This window comes from Martes martes (genome assembly GCF_963455335.1).
Source record: "Martes martes genome assembly, chromosome: 12".
In the NCBI taxonomy this organism is placed as follows: domain Eukaryota; kingdom Metazoa; phylum Chordata; class Mammalia; order Carnivora; family Mustelidae; genus Martes; species Martes martes.
This window is the reverse complement of record NC_137900.1, coordinates 36,870,532-36,894,289: the sequence shown is the minus strand read 5'-3', so window position 1 is coordinate 36,894,289 and position 23,758 is coordinate 36,870,532. Positions and strand designations below refer to the sequence as shown.

The 23,758-nt window shown below is 37.7% G+C and overlaps 1 protein-coding gene across 1 annotated transcript in view; it reads left to right on the top strand.

Moving 5' to 3' along the window:
* Positions 1-23,758, top strand: part of PTPRD (protein tyrosine phosphatase receptor type D) — a 401,932-nt gene that overhangs the window by 351,650 nt on the left and 26,524 nt on the right. The window contains exons 24-25 of the mRNA XM_080820332.1: positions 830-949; positions 1,464-1,618. Of these exons, the coding sequence (XP_080676458.1) occupies positions 830-949; positions 1,464-1,618 (275 nt within the window). The remainder of the gene's footprint in view (positions 1-829; positions 950-1,463; positions 1,619-23,758) is intronic.

Below are 23,758 nucleotides of genomic sequence, written 5' to 3'. Positions count from 1 at the left end.
GTCATTTTTTATTACGCTTTTTAATATCCATGGTACACAGTAAGTTTGAAATGTATTCCAGACTTGGAATTATTTTTCTTTTGCATGTTAAACTAATTGGCTTGAATACTTTTTATGTACTTTTCAACTCCACATAGAAATTGTAGATTATTCATCTGAAATGAATGAATTTTAAATTACTTAAACTTTGCATTAGTGTATGACCCTCTGAGACCGGTTTTAAAGAACACACAGCTCTCTTTCCCCTGCACATTACTGATTTAATTTGTCTTGGATACACATACCATATATCTTGCATTTTTTACAATGTTATGTTGTTTATCATACTTTGATAGATCCACAAATTATTTCTACTTTTCTTTAAACAAGTATATTTGGAAATTTGATAGTTTAAGATGAACTAGCTTGTGCCTTTTAAACCTTGATGATGAACACTAATTGTCTCACCATGTCGTTTAAATGGCTGAGCGTAATCCTCCTGATGCAATTCATAACATATATCCCAGAACAAATTTGCGTTTTCTTTTCAAGTGCTCTAAAGTTTCAAATACCTCTTTCCTTATTTTACTCAGCAACAATCTGCAATTTATTTTTCTCCAGGAAAATTGAATCTGTTACTGCTTAGTATTCCTACCAGTTTGAAAAATGTGGTTTATATTGGCATCAGAGCAGTAATTTACATATATTGGGATAACAAGAATGCATGCCAGAAAAAGATCAACATAAAATGAAATGCAAAAAAGCTGTTTTCCTTCAACAGCAACCCCAAGTGAAGCTAATAGAGAAATTGATGAGCATCTGCCCTGAATGTGTCACTTGTTTCTTTTAGGTGAAGTGTGACCAGTATTGGCCCAGTAGAGGCACAGAAACCCATGGGCTGGTCCAAGTGACGCTTCTAGATACGGTGGAGCTGGCCACGTACTGTGTGCGGACTTTTGCACTTTACAAGGTTTGCCTTTGTTTTTTCCCCTCCCTTTCTCCTTTTCATTTTTTAAAGAAAGCATCTTTTGAGAAATCAGATATCTTAAGACTTTACTTAAATCTTGATTCCACTGGCAACGGTGAAGAATGAAATAATTCTTCCATTATCGCTCAGCAATTTTTCTCCTTCTCCAGCGATTTATCAGTAAATGTGGAACTCTTGCTCTGGACGGAAGTTTTGGCAAATGAAGAATAAATGAAGAAGAACTAGTTCTTACCGTAAAATACAATAGGCGTACTCCTGATAGATACACCTGAAAAATGCAATGCTTCTCACCTAAGAATGTTCATCTCCCTGAGCAAATACTTGTTTACAAAGAGCTTGACATTGATAGCTCCAAAGAGTGCATCTTCCCAAAGGTCATAGGGTAGGGGGAGGAATTAAGACAGCACGTTTTCATGTTACCTCTTCTGTGTTGCTACTCATCATTACAACCTGAGGCTAGGAACACAAAATTTTACCCAGTCTTCCTACTTCACAGAATGGGTCAAGTGAGAAGAGAGAAGTAAGACAATTCCAGTTCACTGCCTGGCCTGATCATGGTGTTCCAGAACACCCTACGCCTTTCCTAGCTTTCTTACGGAGAGTCAAAACCTGTAACCCTCCTGATGCAGGACCCATGGTTGTGCACTGCAGGTAAGAACCACTGAGAGCATTTGTTTTTCTCACAGTCAGAAGGTCCACGAGGAAACAGAAAGCTAAATTGTTCCTCATTGGATAGTCTCTTTCCAATTTCTGCTATCCCAATATCTGGGATAGTAGATTGCTTTATAAATAATACAAGTGTTTTTGGGGGTGCCTGGGTGGCTCAGTTGGTTAAGCAACTGCCTTCAGCTCAGGTTATGATCCTAGAGTCCCCGGATGGAGTCCCACATCAGGCTCCCTGCCGAGCAGGGAGCCTGGCTTCTCTCTCTGACCCCTCCCCTCTCATGCTCGTTTTCTCTCTCAAATAAATAAATAAAATCTTTAAAAAAAATGCAGGTGTTTTTTAATCAAACGAGGCCTATATTAACATTCGTAGAAAGGATTTGATATAGATGAATATGTCCCTCTGGACATGATAAGCAACTATGGTCCTTGCTATTTTCTCTTTGGAGCAAAAATAAATAAATATGTAAACACAAAATTAAATGTGCTCATGGTAATAACTATATGAAACAGAAAAGAATTAAGAATCAGTCCTGTGATTTGGTTCAAGTTTCATCTATGTGAGGAATATTCTTTAGAAGATGACAGATAGATAGATAGATAGATAGATAGATGGATGGATGAATTGTTTGATAAGTTCTTGTGGCCTGGGCTGATAAAAACCTTTTTACTATGTATAGGAAAGAAAATTTCAAACAAAATGATACTATAAGTATAAAAGCTTTCAGAGAGGGTGTCACACTGCTTAAAGATACCTTCCTATAAGTATTATCAAGTCACATATAGAAAATATACTAATTTGAGTTTTTAAAATTTACTTAATATAATATAAAGACCTATATTTTGGAAGAATTTATTTTATGTATTAGGAGTTAATGAGCCTGTATTTCTTTTGAAGTGTTGTATAATTTATTATTATTTTTTACTTAATTCTGACTAATATTCTTTATATCATCACTCAGATTCTACTATATATGTGTTTGTACATTTTTAGTATTTAACTGATTTCTTTCCAGTTCCTTAGTTCCTCTCAAGGATCACCACGAACATACTACTAAAGATACCTTGTCATATTCTGTATGTTACTATATAAATGTATAATTGATATAATCCCTAATAGTTCTTTGTAAACTGGGTACTTCAAACATGAGAGAATATGGTTTTCTGCTGCACAGACAAGTAAAACTGCAGTGGGTAAGTATATTAAAAAAGAAAACATCTGTCATAAACCATTTCTATCATCACTTAATACTTTAGCTCTTCACATCTTATATCATACTTCAGCATAATACCCTGGATCCTGGAAATGTTTTTACAAAAAGATGGGGACAAAATAGATCAAAATAAAAGCAATAAAATTCCCCTGACTAACCCATGCTACAGTTGTAATTCTTAAACAGTGGCCTAGCAGGTTTTGAGCAAGGAGATGCTTATTTCTCTTTCCCAGCGATTTTTTTCCCAATAAAAACTAATCGTAATTGTATTTATAGAGTATTTTATAAATTCCAAAGCCCTCTCCCATGCTTTATTCTGTTTGATGATCTTAAAGGTATTTCAGTTCGAGAGAAGAGAGCAGAAGAGAAGTTACAGGGTCTGGTGTAAGTACTGAGCTAGGAAGCCAGACATAGTCCCACTCATGTTTTATAATCTAGTACTTGCTCTTCTGGACCTGACACTATGTTACATTGTTTTGCATGGTTCTGAAACACTAAAAATTATTTTTCTTAACTTGAGCTAATGCTTTTGCATCATAACAGCAGATTTCTGATTCTCCTGCCTATTGGTTTCAGCAGGCATTAGTTTGACCAGTCTGTATACTCTGTTATACATACTTCTTTGAATATGTCAAAGAGTCATTGTTCCTGATGACAGGCCCCTCCTCCACCAGCTCAACTTGATTATGAAGATCACACAGGAAATGTTTTCAAGTGGATTTTGGCTGCAGAATAGGGAAACAAGAAGTTTGGGCTCACTGAAGAAAGGTTGCCCTCATATTCCTAAAGGCAAAAAGGCAGTTTGCACAGATACACACATACAGAGATACATATACAAATGCATACACGCACATTGAGGCATATATAAATGCGAACAAAAATTAAGGAAACCTAACTTGGAAGTTTTCATAAAACATTGTATTTGCATTACAGTTTGAAAAATAGCATGTTCCCTCTCTCAAAATATGTTTCCCATTTCTGTGAATTAAGGTAGAGGACCCAGGAAACTTGACAGAATGACTGATTGATAATTTAAAGACACAGTTTATCCTCTGTTGATCATAAGCAAGGTATAAGGCTATATGCTAGATACTTAGTTGGATCCAGAAAAGTTTGCAGGCAAGTAGCAGAGATAAGATAGGTAGCTATATGCTTTATTTTGAGAAAATGCATACACTTTTATGTACACCCACAACCCTATGTTATGTTAAGCCACCTGGACTCACCTCTGAGAGTTACAGACAACTTTGGAGAAATTAGGAAACAAAGATGAATGTGCAGTGCTAATAGCTGTTGACATTTGGAAGTGCTGTGCCTGAGGCTCTAGAGAAGCTTTGTATTAAACAGAAAAGTAGGTGTATTGGTAGAAGAAATTTGTTAGTGACTTTGAAAAAAATGAGGGAAAAGTGGAGCGTAAACTGAGCTCTGATACTGACTTGGACACAGTATATGTTAAAACTTCAGAGCACAGTTTTTCTGATGGAGTGTCAGAGAAAAGTCACTGCAGACAACCACTGCTTGTGTGGGACCCAAGAAATGCCAGTTTAGAACTCATCTCTAAGCAGGCAGAAACTTTGCAGAAAGCCACAATAGACAAGTTACAGAGGGTTATCGGTGATGGTAATCATAATCATGCTGTAAATGATCACACAAATACTCTGAAATTTAGTAAACGCTGTATTTCATGTTGTGATTTTTTTTCCTGTAATGGATTTGACTTTCTATCTTTATTTTTTTTTTTTTCCTCTGTTATGAAGAAGTAGTGACAAACTCAAACCCAAGCCTTCTGCCAAACAGATTCTGGGAGAATGGAAGAGGCTTTAAATGAAGTCTGGTAGTAGACCAAACAGAGGGAGAGGGGGCAGAAAAAGAGAAGATTCACATTCCTCCAATAGTCCTGTCTAGTGATAAATGTGCCAGGACTGGAAAGAGCTACTATGAAGAAGAAAGGTTCTTACAGTCAGTAGTAAGAAAGGGCTAGGAGGATAATCTAGTGGTAATCTCAGACAAGACCTTGGAAAGTTGAGAAGGCTAGAGTCTACCACATTCATAGAAGAATGGTTCTACAGGCCTAGGAAGAAAGATCAGCTCTAGCTATCAGTCGGTTCATACAGACCATATAAATTCAGCATTAGGAGGGCACATGCTGGAGAGAGACTGCCCGGGTGAAATGCTGGATTTTTTGCTTATGGGATTTGTGCCTTTGAGCAAGTTATTTCAAATCTGCTAGTTTGGGTTTGTTCACCGATAAGTGGGGTAACATTCTCCATAATAATAAGAGTTTCATGAAGATTAAATGAAATGATAAAGCACTTAGGACAGTGCATAGAATGTAGAAGTATGAAATAATGTTAAATTATTAATGTATTAATTATTGAATAAGTTTTAAAAAGCTGTACATATATTTACACCTAAGAGAAAATAATCAATATTAAGTTGGATATAATCTATGTGAGTTGAGCCATGTATCCGATGAATAAACAGATTTTTTAAAAGATTTTATTTATTTGTTAGAGAGAGAGAGAGCACAAGTAGGCAGAGCAGCAGGCAGAGGGAGAGGGAGAGGCAGGCCCTCCGCCGAGCAGGGAGTCCAATGTGGGGCTCGGTCCCAGGACCCTGGGATCATGACCCAAACTGAAGGCAGCCACTTAACTGACTGAGCCACGCAGGAACCCCTAAATAGATATTTCTAAAAACATGCAATATTTAATCTAATAGATTTTTAGAAATTTAGATGTTTTCCATAATGGTAATTCCGTCAAAATTTGCCCAGTGACAGAGAACACTTTCTTGTTTGCTGTGAGTTAGAATCATTTATAATAACAAATCCATGTTTACAAAGACCTGAGAAACCACTGAGCTAGTAAGATGATACCGTTAAGGATACATAGAAATTAATATGATGGTTCTTGATGCCGTCAAGATGAAGTTTGCACTTAGCATTGTGTCCTTGGCCCTTTATAATCTAAGCTGATGTCTCTTTCATGCCTCATTGTTACCCTCTTAGTCACCTACCCTAGCTACACTTTCGAAGTACTTTTTTGTTGTTGTTGTTAAAGACTTTTATTTATTTATTTGACAGAGAGAGATCACAAGTAGGCAGAGAGGCAGGCAGAGAGAAGGGGGAAGAAGGCTCCCCGCTGAGCAGAGAGCCCGATGCGGGACTCGATCCTAGGACCCTGAGATCAGGACCTGAGCCGAGGGCAGAGGCTTAACCCACTTAGCCACCCAGGCACCCCTCGAAGTACTTTTATCTCTGGCTCTTGGTAAATGATATTTATACACTCTAGAATTTCACCTATTCCCCTCTCCACCTGCTGATGTTCAATCCTGTTTCCTAATTTACCTCAAGTAGCACTGCCATGTATTTGCAAAAGTTGCAAATTGGCCTCAGGTAGTTTTGTTGACATCCGTGGTATTTTTTTTTTAATTTGAATTTGAATGCCTTTGAACTGGAATGCACTCTCTAGTCTTCCAAACCTTCCATAACCTTATTGTTTTATACACGGCTCAACCCATCCATTTATAGGGATTGCTTCATATTGTAAACATCTGAGTTGAAATTCTGGAAATCCTTTTAAGCTCATTTCCCATTACTCTTCCTGCAGAAAGAATTAAGCACTGTATTCTCTGAGCTCTCATAAAATAGGTTCACACTTAGCATATTAACTGTATATGTACAGATCACATATGCCTTGAAATCCCAGAGGGTATAGCTGATGGATTATGCACATTTGTATCCCAGCTCTTACATCATAGTAGGTGCTCAATAATTGCTTTCTGAAGTTAACTGAATTCCATGTGGTGTTTTAGAAATTTTTATAGAAACAGATCATTTCAGGGTTGGACTATTTGTTTGTTTGTTTTACATGAGACTATTTTTCTCCCTACTGTGGTATTTCTTATGAGAATTTAATTGTATTAAATTGCCTTTGTCTTTCTTGTACTTATTTCTGAGCCCCTTTTTCTACAACTCTTTTATGTCCTTTTCCACATAGTCTCCATTGCATGTTAAAGATAGACATAGCTCCCTGTTTTTTAGCCATGATAATAGTTAAACCTATTGAATCTTAATCGACAGCAGATATTCTTTCTTCTCAACTGGAGAGGCCATGCTGTAAGTGTTTTACGTGTATTAATGTTTTTTACATACAAATCATCTTCAGAGGTAGGAACCTTATTTTCCCATTTTACACAAGAATAAACAGAGACCAAGGAAGACCATCTTACTCGCCTGAGCTCATGCCAGTAGTGATAGCCACTGCGTGCCCTAGGCTGCCTGTCCCTATCGACCAAGTGAGTTTTCCAGGCTTTAGTTCACTTGCTGGGCCTCACCTCCAACTTTGGCCACCACTTGGATGGCATTTCACTCTTTAAGCCTGTCCTGATGACCTTGTCAGAATGAGTCAGTCCTTTCTTTCTGCCCCCACATCACATGGCCATATGCTAGCCTTTATTTCAATCATTCTGCATCAAAGGTAATTGTTAATATGTGAGTCTCTTCTGCCCCTTAATCATTTTAGAATAATCACAGAGACTACCCATTACTGAGCCATCACTGTTTTCCAAGTATCACTAAGTACTTAGGGGATAACTCATTTAATCCACAGAACAGTATGTTTTATTTGTGAGGATTATTAAACACAAGGAGGTTGTAAATTTAGGGCCGATTTCAAAGTCTTTGACCTGTTTACTCATCATCATATCTAGTTCTGACTTTTCTTGTTGCAGAGACTGACTTAGTTCCTTACACTTACCTCCTTAATATATGTTTGTTGACTGAATGGTTGTCAGGTGGATATTTGCCATTACCTCTTCACATATATCTATGCAGTACATGAATAGAGACATGCAGTATTTTTCTCCTTACTTATAAAATTTGATTTTGAAAGAAACTAAGGGATAGAACTTCCAGTCTATTTATTAAGTTTGAATTTTCATAGAGGTAATGTGTTACATTTCCTCATATTGTTTCATTTTTCCTCTTAGAAAACAAAGAAGTTTTGTTCCCTGTTCTCCCTATTGAGCCTTATTCTTTTTGTTGTTCTACAGAAGAATTTGTGGTTTATATTTACTAGTGCCAAAGGAGTACGACAACTGATTTGAATTTGCTTTTTGTTAAGGATGAATAAATTGGGGGCACCTGGGTGGCTCAGTGGGTTCAGCCTCTGCCTTCGGCTCAGGTCATGATCTCAGGGTCCTGGGATCGAGCCCCGCATCGGGCTCTCTGCTCAGTGAGGAGCCTGCTTCTCCCTCTCTCTCTGCCGGCCTCTCTGCCTATTTGTGACTTCTGTCTGTCAAATGAATAAATAAAATCTTAAAAAAAAAAAAAAAGAATGAAGAAATTGGGGTGAAGCCATAATTTCATTGTGTCAATTATAAACTCTTGACCCATGGTACTAACTCGTAGTCATAGTTAATCCCTTTTAGGACCAAGGGAATACATTACCTTTATAGGAGAAATTTATTTGTGAATAAATATGAAGGAGGGATAGATCAAGACCCCCTAAATTTGTGTTCTAAATGAGAAGATTCCAAGAAGAGTAAAATAGACCTCCTAAGGATAATTAAAGTCTTGTACTAGCAAACATAGAATCAAACCAGACTTTAAAACCAGAAAGAATAAGGGGTGCCTTCATGGCTCATTCTAACTGACTGAGTTAAGTGTATGCCTTTGGCTCTGGTTATGATTCTGGGGTCCTGGGATTGAGCCCCATGTCAGGCTTCCTGCTCAGCGGGGAGTTGGCTTCTCCCTCTCCCTCTGCCCCTCCTCCCATTTGTTCTCTCTCTCTCTCATTCCCACAAATAAATAAATAAATAAATAAAATATTAAAAAAAAAAAAACCCTAAGGAATAGAAACTGTGGACTAGATGTAGATAAATACTGTTTTGGAAGTATCAGGGGGCCACTAATGGTGGTTTGATAAAAATCAAATGACAATTTGGAGTTAGAAAGATTCATAAGATCCAATCTTAATAATACTTTTTGACTTTATAAGTGAAAGCACAACCAAGAAAGTACTTAGATCATATTTACAACATAATCATTTACTTCTAATATCAAGCTAATATTGACAAAAATAGTCTTTTCAAGGTAAAAAAGGTTTTTGGAAAATGTTGCATATGATCATAAAAATAAAAGATGTTGTGATCCAAAGGAGCTAAGAGTGCTATGGAAAACTGTTTAATGCATTTTAACCCACCATTTAAATTCCATCCTTTATTTTCCTCAATGTGTTTCATTCAAATATCTCTTTAGATCAAAGACCACAAGTATTGCCAAAGTATGCGATAGTTTTGAGATGCTGACAAGTGCAAATCATAAGCCCATATTTTCCTTAAACCTGGGATTCATTTTCATGTATAAATTAATAAGAGAAACTAGTCTTCTGTAGGTGAAAGATGGGATTGTTGAAAATACCAATATCTCTTGATAAGAAAATGAGTAGAATACACAAATTGTTTCCTTATTTATGAAAACATTTTAAGGTGAGAAGTAATTATACCACACTGAAACTATTGTGTAGGCTCTGTTCTTATATACTAATAATTGTGCATACAGAGAAAATTCTTAATTTATGAAACAACATGGTGATGTGAATCAGAAGCCAGAACTTTGATTTGATGGCATAATCCTGTAAGAGAAAAATGCCTTACATGCACTAAAATAATTTAAGAGTAATTGAACCCAAAGAAAACATTAAAAGGAATTGCATAATGGCTCCACTAGGTGTAAAATATAAAACTCACATTGAAGGTGTTTGGGGTACTGGGGGGGAGCACTCTGGTTGCCTGATGAAATGGAACATTTATTTGAAAAGACGGATATAAAGGCAATAGAGGAGAGGTGAGGCCAATATTTTAAGTAACAACTAATGTCAGTGTCTGATATCAAGGGTAGTTCCTGAAAATACCTACGGGGTCATCTGGGGAACTGTCACCTTTCCATTCTTATCCCATGCCCAAGAGTTGCAACCAAGTTACTTTTGTGTAGGGAAGTGGCCATTGACAGAGCATCTTTCCATCATCTATTTGATTTAATCTTTACAACAAAAATAGTAGGTAGATATTTTTACCGTCTCCACACTAAAGGAAATTGAGACTCTGAAAAGTTAAGTGACTTGCTGAAGACCACATATCCAGCTAGTAAGTAGAAAGTCTGGCTGAGAACTCAAGTTTTATGATTCAGGGTCCTTTCCTCTTTGTCTACACCATACCGCCATTTTCTATTTTGCCCAATTCATGTTATACAAATGAGAGTGAAACAGTCCCCAGCCAACAACAGAGATGGTTTTAGTAGATCCAAAATCCCCTTTGGGGACAGCATTAAATGGTGTTTAGTACTGAAAATCACTTGAAATCAGCTTATTAGAGTTCAAATCCCAGCTTCACTCTTCACTGCAACTTATTTAACCTTTCTCAGCCTTGGTTTCCTGATCAGTAAAGTGGGGATAATAGTAGTATGTCCCTCACAGTATTGTATATAAAGAGCTAGTAAGATGATATGTGTAAAGTGGTGATTAGCCAGGTACCTGCCACATAGGAAGAAGTCAATAAATGTCTGTACTAATAGACATTTTTGTTATTGTTTTGCCCCACATAAAATATGTGTTTAAATTGGTTCCCTTACTATCAAACAACATTATCACTTTTTTCTGAAATGTGGGTTTGACTTCAATGTAACTTGTAACTTAGAGAAGAAATACGTGTGTGTGTGTGTGTGTGTGCCCGCGCACATATACATATATTAACCTAGGTGAGTGGCAACTATTTAGCACTTTAAAATTTAACACTTTAAAAACACATAATACTATATGTAGTAGTTATGTCATTGCACTTTTAAAATCTTGTTAAAATAGATGGTTACAATAAGGCAAGCTTTTCAGCCTCAACACCATTGATATTTGGGTCATATAATTTTTGTTGTGGGAGACTGCCCTGTGCATTGAACAATGCTTCTTAGCATCCCTGTCCTCTGTCTATCAGATGCCAGTAGCATGCTCCCAAGGATTGTAACAATCAAAAATGCCTTCAGACATTGCCAAATGTCCCCTTGGGAACAAATTCACCCCTGATTGAGAACCATTGTTATATGGCAGCTAAACTAATCTTTGATTGTGCAGAATGTATGCATCCAAATGATAGCCCACTTCAAAGCTTTAAAGCTTGAAAACACTTTTTTGAATGGCATCCTCATTTTAAACATTGGGAGATTGTCTTTAGGAGACTTCCCTTAAGAATCACTTTTTAGGGGTGTCTGGGTGGCTCAGTGGGTTAAGCCGCTGCCTTCGGCTCAGGTCATGATCTCAGGGTCCTCGGATCAAGTCCCGCATCAGGCTCTTTGCTCAGCAGGTAGCCTGCTTCCCTCTCTCTCTCTCTGCCTGCCTCTCTGCTTACTTGTGGTCTCTCTCTGTCAAATAAATAAATAAAATATTAAAAAAAAAAAAAAGAATCACTTTTTAGAACATATAGTGAGGTAGGCTCATAACTTGAAAAATCAGCCAACAATATCCCATACCTTAGCCACCAACCATACAAACCCAAGACTTGGCTCTACAAGTCTCTTGGCACTTAAAAAAGTAAATAAATAAATAATCCACCTTCAAGGACAAAGATATGCCACCATTAGGGAATTCAGAAGAACAGGTGATAGGCTCTTAACTAGACTGCCAAAAAGGAGTTCCAAAAATACTTTCGCACCATGGCAGCAAATTAATGCAGCAACAATAAATCTTCAGCCTCCCAAGGTGGCTACTTCTAAGGGTCATGGTCATTGGGGCTGACAAATGCTGGTTTTTTCTGCTTGCATATATCAGTCACATCGCTTCATATTCATGCTTGGTATGGATGTCTGTCATTCTGGAAGTTCAAAACAATAAGCCCTAGGAATCCCTTTAAGTGGCATATGACTTAGTGACTATTCTCTTTTTCAGTGTCTTGTGGAAGCCAAAGATAAAAAATTAGATGGATGGAAGATAAGTGAGTCATAATGCAAGATCTGCTGCCCAAACATAAAGGTCCTAAAAATCCCTTGCTCTTTGATCTTTGGGGGATATGTATTTCTGGGCCAGCACACTCCATTTTTAAATGAAAGAGTTTGTTGAGGATGTTTCTTGTGAAATAATTAAACACTTTTCACTTATTTGTTTTTTGTAGACCTTCTTCCGAAGAGCTTAAGAAGTCTCTCTCTTTTTCTCTCTTTCCCCATCCCACCTCCCTCCATACTTTTCCCACCTCCTCCCACCCCTAAAGGAAAATCCTTCTCTACCTTTCAGTCCACCAAGAGAGGGTCAGTGGTTAAGACTTTCACTGATCCACAGTGGTGCATGTAGAGTCTATGGCTTATGATATATCTAAATGGACTAGATGAGTTGGGGCAGGGTAAACTGTAGCTCTACCATTCTGATAATAAAAGCTAAACAGCTACTTGCCCAAATTCCTTTTAACACCTGAAAGGGAAGGACTTTGAGAATTATGATCTTTTTAGGAAAGTATTCCTTTTCCATTTATCTGGTTTTGTTCATTTGTCTCAGATTGGGTTGGTTTAGAGCATGGATCTTTAAAAAAAATTGCAACCCTATTTGTGTTTCTGGTACAGCTATGTGCCTTAGGAATTGGTGACCTTTCTGAAGTGGAAGGTGTAGCTATCAGTTAACCACCACGGCTTACAAATACCAACCCAAACTTACTGGCTTAAAACCACCACAATCTGTTATTTCTCACAGTTCTGTGGGTTGACTTGGGGCCAGGCAGTGGTCTTCTGCTGACCTTTCCTGATCTATCCTTTGCAGCCAGCTGGAAAGCCTGGGAAAGCTAGCCTACCCACCTCCCCATGACCTTGCCTCCCAATCTGGTGGCCTCAAAGTTCTGGGGATCAAAGGAGAAGCTTCTGAGGCCCTTTGAGGCCAAACCTTGGAAGTCACACATCATCACTTTCGCCACACTCTTTTGCTCGAAACAAGGCAAGGGCCAGCCCAGATTCAAGGGGTAGTGAAACAGACTCCTCCACATGATGGAAGAAACAACAAATGATGTGTGACTTCATTTATCCCAGGACCGAGTTCTGTGTCAATGAACCTTATTTACTGGACACACGCAGCTCTTCTCTGCATTCCTGCCAGCCTGGCTGAGTCCACAGTAAATGTTCCTCCCATGGAGCGATACCCACAGGCCCACCCTAGAATACAGAGTGTTCCTATTGTTGTTGTTGTTGATGATGCATGAAATAAGTTTAAAAAAAGTAGAGGAAAATCTATGTAATTTGTTTTGTAGCGGCATCTGATTCTTTTTCTGAAATATCAACGTCTGTGGCAGGAGAAATTTATACTCCTTAATCCCATTCCGTCCTATCTCAAAAATATTTTCTTTATATCTTCCTATGATTTAGGAATTAATAGATTTGATAAGCTTCTTTTTAAACTCAAAAATTTCAGGAATATGATTCATTTACAGTGAATCACAGACCTGGGAGGGGCATCTCAAGCTTTCTAGACAACTGCCCTTTCCCCCTCTTCTTCTCTCTCTCTCTCTGCCTTCTTCCTCTCTACCTCCTCATCCCCTTTCCCTTTCCATTGCATCTCTTTAATCTCAGAGATAAAATAAAATGAGGCCCAAGGAGGTTGACAGCTTTCCCATAGACTCTTGCTCGACTCAAGTCTTCTGACTGTTGGCTCAACATATTTCCCACTGCATTATAGTCCTTTTAAGTTTGGTCCAGTTAATATGATTAAGGAGTCCCTTAACATTTTCTAGCTGAATTAGGAAAATAGCCAGAAAGCACCTACATAGCAGCAGGGACACATCATGTTTGAAACTAAGATGGTCAGAATAGGTAATTTTGATGCATTACAGCCAGTTAAGTGTCACAGATCTTTAAGACCATGACTGATTGAAAGAAGGGCTGAGGGGTAGCTGGGCAGCAGCCTGGAGGTGCTGAGCACCCAGGTGGTCAGTAAGGCCGGGGCAACAGAAAATGGTAGAGGGAGGCCACAGAGAGAGGGAGAGAATGTTAGAGATAAACTCCTCTTGCTTTCAGTAATGCCCGGAGCCATGATGGTGAAAACCACTTAGGCCACTAAAAATGACTTTACATGCTGACTTGGCAGCCCTGCCCTGGTTTGGACTGACGGCCTTCTGTATCTGCCGCTCCACTGGAGCTCCAGCCTGGCTCTACCATGGCTGGAGCGTGAGCTTTTTAGTGGCCATATGCCTGGGAGGCTCATCATCCACAATTTCCTCATCCCAGGCTCCAGCCAAGTGCAGCAGATGCTATTGTTACCTCTTCTATTGAATAAAGTAGGAAGCAAAGAGAGAAAGAAATTTGTCAATATTGTTTTTCTGTTGGAATTGAAATAAAAACTGTGTGTGGTATATTGCCTGAGAGTAACTCATGTGCCAAATCCCCATTTTTCGTAACACACGTAAGATAAGAATCTGTTCCTATATTTCTTAACATAATGCAAATGACCTTCTCCATTCTACTGTAAATGTGTTACAGTTATAGCCATTGGACTTCTCAGTTTGGATTTGTGCTTTTTCTTGCACTTGGAAACCCTTTGCTCTGACCATGCCATCTGCTGGAATCACTTACCTTTCTCTTTCTTTCACACACTCACAGTGTTTGTTGTATGCCCTAAATCAAGCTGTGCAAAACTCTGAAAACTTTTATGTAAATAAACAAATGTTCAGCAAGTATTTTTAAATACTTTGCCTTGATAAGTAACATTAATAAGGTACATTTGTGTTTCTAAAGAAAGTACAGCTGCAGAGAGAGTTTCTCACAGAAATGTATGAAGTAACACCAAAATCAGAAGAGAATCTTGAAATAAATGCCTGCATATATAAATGGTTTCTGTGCTGAAGATAAACCACATGATGATAAATTAAGCAAACAGGAAGTCTCTTTTTGGCATAGAACATATCTGGGGTGAGGGGCGGGTGGAAGGAGGTCTTAAGACTCTGCTAAGCCACTGCCCCTCCCCCTTACCCCATGTTATCCCATCAAACCTGTTCAGCCCTAATAGGACCCTGATGACCCTGCAGATTCCCATTGATTTCCACTGCTCTGCTCTCACCAGCCTGGCTGGGCACACCATGAATTTCCTTCATAGGACAGGAGAAGAAAAGCAAAACCCTGAGTGTAATCTAAAACACGGGTTCTTTTGCCAATCTGTGAAATAAGAAAGCAGGAAAAAAGTCCATTTAATATCTTCCAGAACTGCTACCTAAATTTTGGACATCATCACCTTTTCTTTTTTATATTTTGATTTGTTTGTTTTTGTTTGTTTGTTTGTTTTTCCTTTTGAATCTGTAACTACCCCCAGATTTGTATGTAAGAGATGTGAGTTGGAATGCCTTTTTCTGTCTGTACTTTTTCACCTCACTGCCATGGTCTCTAGCCATAAAGAGCAGGACTAAGTGGACAGAGCCTCCTCTTGTCAATGAGGCTAGGCTGTAACATGATTTAACCTACCCATTGCCTGATACAGATTGAGAATGCTGGGTATTTTTTATTACACTATGCTTTCAGACTAAACTCAATTTGAATATTATATGTGAATATAGAAGATAAATATACAAAATATGCAACCTCAGTAGGTCACAGTATAAGCCTCTAAATTTTATCAAGAGCCAAGGTTGTTAGATTTTAATGTAGACAAAGGAGGACCATGGATTGTCTCAAACTATGAAGCATGTTTTACATACATCTTAGAACCTTTGTGAAAATCAGACTTCCTAGAGTAGTTCATACATAGAGAATTTAAAAAATGCAAGGTAACAAATGAAGCTTTTAGATCTTAAAGCTTTTATTATAAGTATATGCTGATAAGAACTACTCAGAATTCCACAACTTTCACTCCATATTTGGCTCTCAAGTTAAGAAATGAAAATTACACATCTAGAAAAATAAGATATATTGGACTGCCCTTAAACTATGATATCTTGTACAAATCATTTGCCTGCCTAAGGATCTATTCCTCTAGGAAGGTAAAGAATAATCTAGTCATTTGCCAAAGGCATCTTTTCTACGTGGGAAAACTGCGTAAATTTGGTAGATTAAATAGTTCTTGATGATGATGATATGATGATGATTAGGAATTTTGGTTTTATGAAAGCCATAATAAGAAGTTTTCTCCAAACACCTTCAAATTCAGTCCCAACTTGGATTCACAGGTGATCAGTCACTTTAGAAAAACAAGTACTGTGTGATCTCTCATATGTGGAATCTAGAAAACACACACATAGCAAAAAACAAGAGGCTAATAGACTCAGAAAATAGATTGGTGGTTGCCAGAAGCAAAGGGTTGAGGTGGTGGGAGAAATGGACAAAGGGGGTTCAGAATTTAAAATAATAATAATAATAATTAATCAGTTAAAAGTCTCACTTCATCAACTTAACCCAGCTGAATTTTAGTCATACAGACAAAGAATCTTGCTCAGTCTGGACTCTTGCTCACTATTTTCATTTGAAAAACCATAACCAATCATGTTGCAAACCACAAAATTCTTTATAACCTGTGGTTAACATTTCATCTCTCTTTTGTGTGTCTGGAAATGATTGACTTGGCTTCAGATTATTTTCTCTGATGTACTACAGCCTGAAATTCACTTGTTATCTTGGTTCAATTAAACTCAAACTTATTGATTTGTAGGGCACGATAGTAAAGCCACAAGTTGGCAGTACCTTTCCTAGAATTCAGTAAGAAGCTCTGTGAATGTGGTCAGTTAGAATGTGGTCATACATAGAAGAGCTATGTATGCATACCTTTGTTGTTGTGCTTATATTTCCTAAAGGCTTAAGAATAAACACATTTTAAAAATTTGAAATGATAATTCTGCATGTAAGTCATTTTTAGAGTGAATCTTCATGGCATACATAGCATACAAAGGGATAACAGTCCCTAAGGTGAACACTGCACATTTTGCTGAATACTGCCTACATTTCCATATAGATAACATCAAGTAGCACTTCTGGAATTATCACTAGTGCGCACAGTCTCTCTTTAAAGCTGCATCATATCAGAGTTTGACTCTGACATAAGAAACTTAGGTCCAGTCTTAGCTATTGGAACTCAGTTAAGGGTTTTAAACAACATCTTCTTTGCTATTTTGCCCCCTAAGGGACCCTACACTTGGAAAGAGCTTTATTTTAGGGGAAAAATAATCCGTTTCTCCTAATTTTTTTTTTTTTTTTTTAGTGTAACATTTCAAACATACCTGAGTGCAGAGAGAATGTATAATGAACCCCTAAGCACCTATCTCTGGCTTCAGTTATCAACATTTCAAGCAGTGTTTACATAAATGGCAGCTCATTTTCTATTTTTTAAAAGAAACTCATTACATAACTGCCATTCAACATTTAAGATTTTAATAACCTGGGCAGTCTTTGCTCAGGTAAATGTTCAATTTCCATGAACACACTTAATGTAAAGGGCACTCCTTACCACTTGCTCCTGGGGAAAGACGCCTGACTCTGTCTTCCATGCCACCATAATCTTGTACTGCTTCTCTAAGTCTAAAGTCTTAACAGCATCACAGTTATCGTATTATATTTATTGGGGTATGATTAACAGTGTCATTTTAGTTTCAGATGGGCAACATAGTAATGTAACAGTTCTGGAGATTACTTGGTGCTCACCACAGTGAGTCTAGTCATCACCTGTAACCAAACATCATTTCTACAATCTTATTGACCATATTCCCTGTGGTGTACCTTTCATGTCCATGACTCATTTATTTTGGAACTGGAAGTTTGTACCTTTTCTTTCTTATCTATTTCACCCATGTTCCCACCTACCTACCTATTGGCTACCACCTGTTTGTGTCCTGTATTTAAGAGTCTGTTTTTGTTTTGTTTTTTGTTTGTCTCTTTTTTCTTTGTTCATTTGTCTTGTTTCTTTAATTCCACATATGGGTGAAATCTTACAGTATTTATTTTTCACTGTCTGACTTATTTGACTTATTACACCCTCAAGTTCCATTCATGTTGTTACAAATGGTAAAATCATATTCTTTTTTATGGCCGAGTAATATTCCTCCACACATGCATGTGTGTGTGTGTGTGTATCACCTCTTCTTTATCCATTCATTTGTCAATGGACATTTGGGTTGTTTCCACATGGCTGTTGTAAATAATGTTGCAATAAACACTAGAATGCGTATATCTTTTTGAATTAGTTTAGTTTTGTTATGTAACTAACTGCTTCCTTGTTTTAGTCTTTGAAAGTAAAGCTGAATTTAGAAATTATCAGCTACCTGATTTAGGAAAAAAGAGAAAAAAAAAAGAAATAAAAATAGCAATTTTGCAAATCCAAATGTTGAGTTTTTCCCAAACAATTATTAGTACACATAATCCAATGAATAGTTTCCATACCCATTCTGTACTCTACAAGAAATATAAAAACAGAATTCAGACGATCTAATTAGTGTATGTGTAGACTCTGTCCTGAGTTGTTAATAGATGTTATCTGGGGAGTTTTTTCTATAGTTAAGAAGGGAATGGGTTAAACTAAGTTAAATTACTTAACAACAGAGTTCCGCAATCCTATATAGTACTCATTCCTGTTGTGAACTTTCAAAGGGGAATTTCTGAAACTTATTTAAACATGAAACTCTATTCCCCTCACCCTTGGCATTCTTGTTTTTTGTTTTGTTTTGTTTTTATTCAAAATCTAGTTAACATACAGTATAATATTAGGTCCAGGTCTAAAATAAAGTGATTCAACATATCCATACAACACCTGGTACTCATCACATCAAGTGCACTCCTTAATCCCCCTTATATATTTTACTGATCCCCCCACCCACTTCCCCTCTGGTAACCATAAGTTTGTTCTCTATACTTATGAGTCTGTTTCTTGGTTTGTCTCTCTCTTTCTTTTCTTTTCTTTTTTTTTTTTTCCATTTGTTTCTTTTGTTTCTTAAATTCCACATACGAGTGAAATTGTATGGTATTTGTCTTTCTTTGACTCACTTATTTCACTTAGAATAATACTCTCTAGCTCCATCCATCTCATTGCAGATGGTAAGATTACATTCTTTTTTAAGGCTGAGTAATATTCCCCTGTATGTATATACCATTCCTTCTTTATCCAGTCATCTCTTGATGGACATCTGGGCTCTTTCCATATTTTGGCTGTGGTGTACATTGCTTCTATAAACACTGGAGTGCATGTGTCCCTTTGAATCAGACTCTCCATCTGTTAAATGTAAGGGATTGTCTTGGAGGTGATTCTCAAACTTTAGCATGCATCAGGATCACCTGAGGGGCGTGTTGAAACTCAGGTTTTTTGCCACTACCCCTGGAGTTTCTGATTCCCTAGGTCAAGGTAGGGTCCCTGAATCTGCATTTCTAACAAGTTCCTAAAGGATGCTGCTTGTCAGGGGTAGCACTTTGAGAACCACTAGATTAGATAATCTCTAATATCCCTTTCAAGTCTAAAATCTGATTCACTTATATATGACATTGTTTTATCTTGACAAGATAGAAATCAGGATATAAAATGGGGTATTAGTTTCATTAGTTCATTAGTATAGGTCATTAAAATAAACCATGCAAGAATAGAAAAATTGCATTATCTACTCTGCCATTAGCCAACAAACTAAAATATTAAACTCTAGGTCCTTAATTCATAGAAAAAAGAGTAAGGAAATGAACATTTATCAAGAATATATTAATTAAAGGGATTTTTTTTGCCAACAATAACCTTATAGCAACCTTTAAGAATGGGTTTAAATTTTAAAGATAAGAAAACTGAGGCTTAGAGAGGATAAATACATGACCTAACGTCACACAGCTAGCAGGTGGAGGAGCCAGATGTTGAACCTCTAAAGTCCATGTTCTTTCCACTTGCCAAACTGACTCATAAAACAAGCATATCACATCACTGCTTTCCCTGTCACACTTATGTGAAAACAAAATAGTCCATTTCACCAATGCAGCCAAGAATTCAATTATGTTTAAATTATTTTAATCACTAAAAAGTGAACTTTTAAGAAAGAAAAATGGGATTCTTAAGTGTGGTCAATATTAACTTCTATAGCCAAAAACCGAATTTCTTCCTGGTGCTATAACATCCAACTATTAGTGATATGAGGTCAGAAATGGTATCTAAGAGTTCAGCATCACATTTGTCTTCCCTGGATCTATGGTACACATGGAAAAAAATGCTTAACAAATATTTGATAGATAAGTGAAAATGAGTGGAAGTGTCATTATCCAAAATGATTCCAGGAGCAAAGCCATGAAAGAATTCTAAATGGTATAATCTGTGTTGTATAGGTAAAAAATTTAAAAAAAGGGCAGTAGCATTATTCTTAAAATGCCAAACAAATGGTTTCTGTTGTTACTTGGTTGGGGGAGAGGCTGGAAGTAGGCTCTGGACCAGATTTTGTGGGCACCAAGCCCTGTGGGATACTTTACATTCATTATATGTGAGGCTTTGTAAATGTTGAGTCTAGGGCTTGCATTCTAATTACCATTATGTCTGGTATTAATGGAAATGTATGCTGCAACCCTGAGAATTATCAGGGTAATAAGCATCCCATTCCCAACATCTTCCTCCCTATATGAGGTAGATTAAGTCTTTAAAGAGAAGCACTTAGTGCCCCCAGAAAAGAAAGCACCATATAGTGTCCCTGATGTTAAGAAAAAGTTTATTTTCCTTGAATGGGTTCCTTATAAGGAGCAGTTGCCCATCCCTGATCACCACATTCCCTCCACTTTCAGAGCACACAGACAGGAAATAAAATAAGCTATTGCTCTTCTCAGATGCAGTATTATCTGCTGCTCATATGGTCTCTGCTGAATCCAGCTCTGGGTTTGCTCCTGTGCAGAGGGTTCCAGTCCACTGAGGAAGGCAGCTTGGGGTCCCCAAATTGGCCTAAACTCCATGAGCAAGGTTGCTGAGGCATGTGATGGAATGAGCATTGCCAAGCTGTTTCTGTATCTCTTGGGGAGCTGCTAAAATGAAGCATTGCCTTTGAAGAGATTCTTCCAAAGGAAGTAGCTTTGCCATCAATGAATTTGTACTCCTCTTCCTGCAAAGTTAGGAAAAACAGCTCATCCATAGCCACGACTGGAGAGCAAGGAAGACTTGGTGCTCAGCAAAGCAGCCCCACAGCATGTGAGGTTCCTTCTGGTTATGGCAGGCATCTCAAGTTCTATGCACATGGGATGTCAGATGTTATTGAGTTAATTCTTCCGTAGAATAAGTGCCTTATCAATTACTTAAATATGGTAATTTGAAGTCTCTTTAATGAAGGTGAATTTTCAGCCCCCTGCCATGGTGCATGCCTGTAGTCCCATTTATTGGGAGGCTGTGGCAAAAGGATGGGTTGAGCCCAGGAGTTCTGAGCTGCAGTGAACGGTGCCCATCGGGTATCTGCTAAATTTGGCATCAATATGGTGACCTCTCAGGAGCAAGAAACCCCAGGTTGTTTAAGGAGGGTTGAGATGGTCTAGGTTGACAACAGAGCACGTCAAAACTCCCATACCGATCAATAAAGGAGCAGATTCTCACATGCTGCCACTCATCATCTATATATTTTAATGCTTATGAATATTTCCATATAATTAATACTGTAAATGGCAAGTGCTATAATTTCCTTTGACCTATGTTGCCATTAGATACATTACTTGATCAGTGCTCTCAATGAATCATTTTATACACACGCATTTAGTTAATTGGTTATTTTTTTTCCTGCCTGTGTTTATGTGTAATATACTCTATAGGGGGAAGGAAATCAGCCTGCTTGCAGCTGAGTCTGGTAAAAGAGCAATTAGGGTCTATCAGAACAAACAGCTGTCAATAATGAGTTCTGAATTAAAATTACTAGCAAAGAAAGGAATCTAGACATCTGCAGGAAATGTGAAAATATTTTTATAACCTAATAGCTGAGATCTGGACAGGGATATCACTGAGTTTTCCCAGCTGTACCTGCAATGTATTTTGTAATATTCCCAGACTGAAAGAACACCGAAATTCATTGCATAAACTAGGCTGCATTTTTTAAATGTTAGCTGCCTTTGAACAGTGTATATTTTGATTTCATGTAATCAGCATGAAAACTTTCTACTTCAAACTATTTTGCTGTGCCCCTAGTCATAAAATGTAGCTTAAAAATAGTTCTTTATCTTTGTATTGTGTCTTTCCAATCAGGGTTCTGCTGCTTGGATATTTTTCTTTCTGTCTTTGGAAAAATATTTTTGGGTCTTATTACACGGTATCTGATTTGCTCATATTGGGGTTGTTTCTCACAAAAAAAAAAACTTGCAAAGTGGGCTTTTGGCATCTGCGTTTTATTACAAAATAATTCCATATATGTACAGGTATCTGGAGATAGTAAAGTATTTTGTCTTAAAAAAAAAAAGAGCATATGTTTTTCAGAGCAAACTTCACAATCTCCTTTTTGCATTGAAATTTTAACATGGTTAGGTCAAAAAGTCTATGTGAATGACAGGTAAGAATTTTTATTTTAAAGGTCACATTATTTTTTCAAGATTTCATTTTTTTATTTAATTGAGAGAAAGAAAGAGAAAGAGATTGAGCTCAGGCAGGGAAGAGAGGGGGAAGCAAACTCTCCACTAAGCAGGGAGCCCGTGGGCCTCAATCCCAGGACCTCGGGATCATGACCTGAGCTGAGGGCAGATACTTAACTGACTCAGCCACCCACGCACCCCAAGATTTAAAAAAAAAAAAAAAATACACACACACACACACACACACACACACACACACACACACACGGGCGTAGATAATTAGCGTATTTGATACATTTTTTGCGCCTATTTACTTATAAAGATATGAGAAGAGTATTATCTCTGCCCATGGACTGGCAGCAACAGCAACATTTTGGAGCTTGTTAGAAATGCACAGTCTTGAGTTCTACTCCACACCTCCTGAAGTGGAGTCTCTAGGGCAGAACCCATGAATCTCTTTTTTAACACTGAAGGAATGTGTGCATTGATGCCTGGTGGTACATTGCCTGATGCTTGATAGATAGAAGAGGAATCTCTCATTTTGCATTTATTGAATGAATTATTGAATATTTTCGTCTTTCTGTTGTCACAGTCTTGTGACTATGTTCCCCATCTTCTGATATTACCTTCCAGAAGAGGCAAACCCTGTGTTCTCTACTCCCATCATCCAATATGACCAGTATATCATTCTAAATACACTTAATAGTCATTCTCATTAAGTACTCATCATGTATGAATACTATGCTTATGGAAAGTCATCCATCTGTCTGGAACAGATAGAGCTGACATCAGTATAACTAGTTAATACATAGCCAGGTACACAAAAATTTATTTTGACAGTGCTTCAAAAGCCACTTAATGCATTTCACTTGGGGCAGTTGAATAGAATGGGGGATCTAGTGTTTCATGATTAAAGGACAGTTATAGGCACAGCATGTCTCTTTTAGACCAACATTCTTTCAAGCCTAAATTGATAGATTCATGGACTTAGGGTCCATCTGAGAGCTCTAAGGAAGATTGTTTCCAGTAAACCACCCCTACCCCCTTCTGGAAGCATGAATCTAGGAAAGAGGAGACATAGACCTAAGCCTCAGGTCTCAGCTCTGCTCTAACAGTCACAAGATCTTGGTCAAATTCTTAACCCCCTCCAGGTATCAGGTTCCTCCTTTGAAAAATCCAAGTAAGCAGACAAATTTGAAGAGGTAAGGAGAAGTACTGATGGAGTAATTCAGAAACCTGTGAGTTTAAGAAGCCAGATCAGATCCATGGGGACACAGCACAAAGGCCTGCTGGGGGCCTGTAGGGGGTTATACAGAAGTGAGGCAGGCCCTGTATAACACAGTAGGTAGTGAGACTGAGATTCTTACTGCCTTACAAAAAAACTTGTGGGCATCAAACAAAAGGACCCAAGGGAAAGGACCAAACTAAACATAG